This window comes from Penaeus monodon, chromosome 6 (genome assembly GCF_015228065.2).
Source record: "Penaeus monodon isolate SGIC_2016 chromosome 6, NSTDA_Pmon_1, whole genome shotgun sequence".
Taxonomy (NCBI): domain Eukaryota; kingdom Metazoa; phylum Arthropoda; class Malacostraca; order Decapoda; family Penaeidae; genus Penaeus; species Penaeus monodon.
The window spans coordinates 37,194,188-37,201,687 of NC_051391.1; the positions used below are offsets into that span (position 1 = coordinate 37,194,188).

Here is a 7,500-nt window from a genome sequence, read left to right on the forward strand (position 1 = left end):
CACCATCACCATCACCATCACCACCCACACCCGTCCGTTTGTACCGTTTTGTGTATATTTTTTTACCCTTTCCTGTTTTGCTAGAGTTTTCGATAATAAGGAAGAATGTAATAGCCTTCTAACCCTCAAGGGAGAGAGAGAAGGAGAGAAAGAAAAAGAAAGAGAGAACGAGAGGGAGGGAGGGAGGGAGGGAGGGAGAGAGAGAGAGAGAGAGGGAGGGAGGGAGAGAGGGAGAGAGAGAGAGAGAGAGAGAGAGAGTGAGGGAAAGATAGAATTACAGTGTTGTGGTGTCTTCATCCTACGCTTTGCCACCCATCCATTGTGTGTGTGTGTGTGTGTGTGTGTGTGTGTGTGTGTGTGTGTGTGTGTGTGTGTGTGTGTGTGTGTGTGTGTGTGTGTACGTGTGTACGTGTGAGATGGTGTATTTGCATTTAGATAACAATCTTTCTGTTTACGTTAATAGCATTCTGCCCCTCCCACCCGTCCCTCGAAAAAATCACATTAATAAGAAGAGCAACATCGCTGGCGCATCGTTATGGTACGTCATCCTGATCATATATATGCATCGAAGAATTGAATTGATACCTAATTATTAAGGGATGTTGTACCACTCCAGATACAGTAATGTTGCGTGTTTTTGTGGTTTATAATGACCGAAGGGTTTGCGCAGGTGTTCGGTGTACAGGTGTGGTGTGCAGATGTTTGTTGGGCAGGTGTGTATTTAAATGCGTGCTGATACGAATGGTGTGTATGTGTGTGTGGGGGGGGGGTTACAAGAATTAAATGCACGCGCACGCTCGCACGCACACACACGCGCACTCACACACACACACACACACACACACACACACACACACACACACACACACACACACACACACACACACACACACACACACACACACACAGACAGATAGAGAGAGAGAGAGAGAGAGAGAGAGAGAGAGAGAGAGAGAGAGAGAGAGAGAGAGAGAGAGAGAGAGAGAGAGAGAGAGAGAGAGAGAGATGGGGGGGGGGGGGAGACTGGCAGAGGCAGCCACCGTGCATAAGCAGGTTAGGTGTTCCGGTGAGAAAATATATATGAGGGCGGCCGAGCGGGTGGGCGGGGGAGGGAGGGGGTGTTGTGTGCTGGCGAAGGGGTAGGGGGGGAGGAGGATAAAGAAAGGGGATGGTAGTTACGGGGGGAGGAGAGGGGAGAGGAGAGGAGGGGGGGGCATGGTTCACGCTAACTCAAGTTACCTCTTTACCCCCGACCCCCCCCCCTTTCCTCTTCCGTAAGACAACACCGGTTGCTTCAGAACGGTTACCTCCCCCCCCTTTCCTCTCCCTCTCCCTCTCTTCCTTTTATATCCTCTCTTCGTAAATGATAATTGCAGCGAAATAGATAAAGAAGCGTGGATAGATATTGGGATAAGTAAGGAAAAAATATCCTAATATGCAGATTTATCTAATTGGATGAATAAGCCTGCTCGTCTTGAATGTAGGCTTTTAAATGATAATGATTGAGGATTAATGTAAAAACAAATTGGTATTCAGTGATCAGTTGAGACTCTTATTGCCCAAAATATATAGGCCTAATGGTAAATTAATTAAACAAACAAAGAATAATGATTTGATAATTCTACATGTCGTTAATCACCTTCGGAGAACAAAGCTAGGAAATTTGATATCCCCCCCCCCCCGCCAAAAAAAAAAGGGCGGAAAAATAGGTGTTCAGTTTCAAAGATTTTAATATATCCTTCCTGATTTGTGAAATGTATATACGGATTTTACAGATTATGGCGTTATAACCGATCGTCTTTCTTTTCGGGTGAATGAACATATACGTTCTCGTTCTCATTTTAGTTATCATTATTATAGATAGTAGTGTTGATGTTGCTGCTGTCAGTGATAATATTTATTTGGTTACTTATTTGTGTTTTTTTATTTACTTATTTATTTATTTATTTATTTATTTTACTTATAAATTACTTTATTATGGGTTTTATAGGTGTCTCCATATATCTCGTGTTATCATTACTGTTATTGTTATGTTCATATATGTATTTTTTTTTTTGTTTTGTTTCCGTTTTCTTTCTACGTCATGAAACCTTCCTTTCGCTTTATCATGAGGTGACGCAACGCACGTGTTATCGTGGCTCATGCGTTGGTAACAGGAAGGACACCTGTTATCGGGAACGTCACGGCAGCGAGTGACTCACGGAGTTTACACCCGCGGAGGAAAAACACTTCTCGTTGTGTGGTTTTGGGCACGATTTGCGAGGCTCCTTCGCCTGCGGACTTGGGTGACATTTGGTTGTTGCGCGCAAGTACGCAGCGCGCGCCGCTTATGCACACGCACGCTCGCATACACGACACACACACACACACACACACACACACACACACACACACACACACACACACACACACACACACACACACACACACACACACTATTTCATTCCTACAAAACAACAAAAACAACAGCCTAGCGAGAATGCTACCTCAGCTTCGTCCACAGTGGCACGTCGGGTGACACGTCTCCCGCGTGGTGCCACAGTCAAACGCCGCGTGTCACAGGTGCTGTGGCGCGTGCACTAGTAGATGTGGGAACACGTGAACACAAACGCAAAACACACACACACACACACACACACACACACACACACACACACACACACACACACACACACACACACACACACACACACACACACACACACAACACACAACACACCAACACACAACACACAACACACACACACACACACACACACACACACCTCCCCACTCACCCAGCGTATATGATAAATATTCTAAAAATAACCATATCATAAATGAGGGTGAGGGATACAGGGGTAGGGGGTAGAATGGAGGGAGAGGGAGGCGAAAACCGCGAGAGGAAGGGGGAAGTAAAGATTGGGGGTAGGGGAGTGGGAGGGGGAGGCAAGAGAAGAAAAATTGGGGAGGAGGGCGAGGAAGGGGATAGGAGGGGACAGATGAGCGGAGGTAGGGGGAGAGAGAGGGAAGAGGGGAGGGAGGGGGAGGGGGCAGCAAAACTGATGAGAGTCTTTGTGGAAAATGAAGTTAATTGAATCGATTCTTTTATTTTCTACTTCCTCTTCTCCTTCTTGTATCCCTCCTTTTACTAGCATTTCTTCTGTTTCGTCTTCCGTATTCTTTTCTGTCTCCCGAAATGTGGTTGAGATGGAAAAAACGTTTGCAAGTTGCCAAATAAGCAATGATAAGAAGGGCAAGCAGAAGAGGAAGAAGAAAAGAAAGATGAAGATGAAGACGAAAACGAAGAAGTAGTAGTAGTAGAAGAAGAAGATGAAGAAAAAGAAGAAGAAGAAGAAGAAGAAGAAGAAGAAGAAGAAGAAGAAGAAGAAGAAGAAGAAGAAGAAGAAGAAGAAGAAGAGAGGAGGAGGAGGAAGAGGAAGAAGAAAAAGAAGAAGAAGTAGAAGAAGAAGAAAAAGAAAACAGGAGAGAACGATACAGATATATCGAAAACTATAAACGAAAAAATACCGCATAATAACGTATAACACGAATATGCTTATGAATGAATAGGCCTAATTGAAGTAAAATGTAAGATAATAGGAAGTATAAACACACACGTACATGCACACATACATATATTCATAAATATCGAAAGAACATAGCATGTGGCAGCGAGGTCGATCGTGTTTTGTTTTCCTACGGCAGTTTACGAGGCTTTCGCGCGCATTCCGGGGTCGCGGGAAAGTGACTCCGATACGTAATTGCCATGAATCCAATCCGGGGGCGCGAAGCAAATCAATGGGCGTTTTGTGGCGTTTAGGGAGAGGTTGTGGGGCGGTGGGGGGGGAGGGGGGGTTAGGGTAATTGGTATGTAGGGTGTGTTCAGGTGGGGGGAGGGGGGTTGTGGCAGGGCGCGGGTGGATGTGGCGGGTTGTGAGTTGGGAGAAGTTGTGGAGGATCATTGAGGTCGCGGCGGTTTTGTTACGCGGTGGCAGCGGTGGTTGTGGTTAACGCGGTGGTGGACGCGGTTAAAGGTAGCGGTTATCGCGGCAAGAGCAGCGGTTTATCCCGGCAGCGATAGTAGCGGTGGTAGTAATGGTTGTGACCAAAGTGGTTATGATGGCGATAACGCTGGTTGTGTCAACTGCCGCAGCGGTGGTAGCGGTTCTAGAGATAACTGAAACGGTGGTAGCGGATTGTCGCGACGGTGATACCGGCTTATAACGATATATCGCGGCGACGGAAGGAGTTTGTTAAGACAATAGTAGCGGCTCCTCGCGTTTTAGCGGCGGTCTGGAGCGGTCGCGCAAAGCCAGCCCGGCACCCTCTCAGGCGCGCCATTACAAGCAGCACTCCATCAGCGAGCGAACCGCCTGGACAATGGCAGAGCAAACAAACGCGATTGGCACTCCATCAGCTTGCAAACGAAGGAGAGAGCAATTGCAGAGTGAGTGGGTGGCCGGAGGGAGGGCTCTCGCTGTCACACGCTCAGCCGTCCATCCACTTAGTCATATTTTCAGCCGCTGTCAGTCAGTCGGCTACTTCCAGTCAGTCAATCGCATTGTTAGTCGCAATAAGACAGTCACTAGTCACCTTAACAGTCAATCACTCACGCTTGCGGTCATCAAGTCACTTCATTAATAAAATATTCGGTCTCTATATTTAATTAACGGTTCGGTGACTCAGTCGCTTAATTAGTTACTCTTCCACTAGAGTAGCTTGTAAACAGCAACAAAAAGAAGCAACGAAAGTGTGCATATGTTTTGCCTTCTGTGTGCATTGTGTTCACTTTTGGTTTGTTTTGTTTTTGGTTGTTTTTATACAAGGACATTTTAGATTTTTTTTTCCAATTCTCTTCACCTTACCCTCTCCTCACCCTTTCTACTCGACATGTCCACTTCCCCTTCCCTTTCCCCTCACTCTTACCTCCCCCTCCCTTCCCCCTTACCCTTACCCTTACCCTTACCCCCCCTCCTCACCTCTCCTCTGCCCCTCTTTGTTAATACAGATAACTTGTGTGTTTCAGCTTATGGTGTGATTGTGTACGGTTTGCTGTGGCATTTGACGGCGAGAAGAGGAAAATACGTGTGACTTTTTATGAATTTCTGATTTCCTTTTTTTTCCTCCTTTCCTCTTTCGTTATTGTATGTGATGTTAATTTGTTCTTCATATCTTCATTGTGTAATGACATATGTCTATATTTGTAATATTTGATTGCTATTCTCTCCCTCTCTCTCTCTCTCTCTCTCTCTCTCTCTCTCTCTCTCTCTCTTCTCTCTCTCTCTCTCTCTCTCCCCTCCCTCCCTCCCTCCCTCCCTCCCTCCCTCCCTCCCCCCACTCCCTCTCCCTCTCCCTCTCCCTCTCTCACCTTTCTTCCTTCTCTCCTTTCTCCCCTCTCTCTTCCTCGCTCCGTTCACCCCCGAACCCCAGTCCATCGAACCGAGCAGACGAAGCTAACCCCTGGTGTTTTTCTCTCCCTCTCCCGCCAGGTCACGATGGCAGACAAGGCAGGTGCCGACCGTGCCATCAAGGAGCCCAACCCTGTGATTGACGGTCGCAAGGCTAACGTGAACCTCGCATACCTGGGGGCCAAGCCACGGGGGCCTGCTGCAGGTGAGGACGCTCTCTACGGTTCGTACCAGTCGGCGCTCTGTTTCACTAACACGCCCATGATCCGCCTGTGATATGTCTGATTTTAGGTTTATTTATGTTTTCTTGTTGTTGTTTTATTTTCCTCTTTCTTCCCTTGTTTCGTTTTATGATAAAAAAAAATTCCATATGTTTTATTTTTTATTTGATATTGACCTTTTTCATGTTTTTTTGTTTTTTTATCTTCAGTGCCTGTATCCTTTCCTTTTTTTGGTTTTCCTTTCCTCATCTCGTTTTCCATTGTTTCCACTTTTGTTTTGAATGTGTCGTAACTTCTTTACCTTCTTGTGCACCCGAAGATAGGTCCTTGGAATATGTTCTTAGTTATTTGTTCTTCTCCCTCCGCTCCCTTGGAATAAGTTCTTCGTAATTTTTTTCCTCAATACCAGTTCCTAAGCCTTTGACAGCCTCTTGATTCTCGGTCGGTTTTTTTTCGGAAAAAAATCGAAATATATGTCTGTGGAATTTCTCGTTTTGCGCCTCTCTCTCTCTCTCTCTCTCTCTCTCTCTCTCTCTCTCTCTCTCTCTCTCTCTCTCTCTTTCTCTTTCTCTCTCTCTCTCTTTCTCTCTTTCTCTCTCTTCTCTTCTCTCTCCTCTCTTTCTTTCTCTCCTCTCTCTCTCTCTCTCTCTCCTCTCTTACTATCTCTTTCCTCTTTCTCTCTTCGCTCTCTTTACTCTCTCTCCTCTCTCTCTCGCCTCTCCTCTCCATCTCTCTCTTCTCTCATCAGCTCTCTCTACTTCTCTTTCTCACTTCCTCTCTCTTTTCTCTCTTTCTTCCCCTCCTTCTTCCTTCCTTCCTTCCTTCCTTTTTTCCTTCCTCCTCCTCCTCCTCCTAATCCTAATCCTCCTCTTTCTCTTAATCATAATAAGATAATCCAGCCAAGTGTTCGTGTAACAAAGCGAAGGGAAAACGCTCGTTGTGTTACGCAAATGTCTGGCTTAATTTTTTTTTTCCTTTTATGTAAAAAAAATCTAAAGCCCTTGTTTTCTAATCCCGGGAACTGGATGAACTGTTCATCATGTTACACAGCGTCTTACCCATTAGCAAATCTTTTTGGCAGCAAAAGACTTGAAATAGTTAGAAGGAACGAGACATAATGGTAATGTAGTTTTTTTTTTTTTGCCAAGGGTCTTTAATCAAACTCAGAAGATCTTGCGGTTGTGTGTAAAGCCGTTATACATGATGGTTTTCTACGCAAACAATATATTTCAGTTTCTAATCGAGTCTTTTTCCTTTAGCAAATACCTCTGTTTACCCCCGCGGGAATTATTTAAGAAACCGTCATCTTCAATCCATGTTGCATATACATCCAAAAGTATATTTACACGTATTGATATCATGCAAACACTCCCGCTCCCCCTTACCCCCCTCCCACCTCGTCAGTCATGCATACAAGGCAATATGGCGTCGTATTCAAATGGACTCACTCCTCGGATATTGGCAGGGGGGGGGGGAGGGAGACTATTCGTATACTGAATTATACTGACCATTGGTATACTGAGTATTATCCTTTTACACCCTCCCTCTCCCTCCTACACCTCCCCCACCTCCCCATCCCCGACCCTCCCTCGTCCCCCCTCCCCCGCCACACTTTCCAGCGATAGACAATATTTTCGTGTTAATGGCCTTGTGTGTGCCGTCGCTGCTTTGGATAGAGTGTCGGTGTAGCACTTGGAGAAGGGGGAGGGGCGGGATGGGGGAGGGAGGGAGGGAAGGGAGAAGGGAGTCGTATTTAAGCAAGGCTTTTGGCAGTTCGAGAATTATGCCTTTGCCTTTTTTTCTTTTCTTTTCTTTTCTAACTGCTGTGGAATTTTCGAAAGGGTGATTCATGTGTATGCTGAGGCGCTCCGAATTGGGTCTTTCTCTTC

General features: G+C 45.9%; 1 protein-coding gene across 2 annotated transcripts in view; it reads left to right on the forward strand.

Annotated features, from left to right (window-relative positions):
* The window catches only part of LOC119574425 (RNA-binding protein 24-like), a 101,579-nt gene that overhangs the window by 28,244 nt on the left and 65,835 nt on the right, over positions 1-7,500 (forward strand). Inside the window, exon 2 of one of the 2 annotated variants that reach the window (XM_037921646.1) lies at positions 5,472-5,595. In XM_037921646.1, the coding sequence (XP_037777574.1) occupies positions 5,472-5,595 (124 nt within the window). Of the gene's footprint in view, positions 1-5,471; positions 5,614-7,500 lie in introns of both variants that reach the window. The other variant, XM_037921645.1, reaches the window with a different exon arrangement.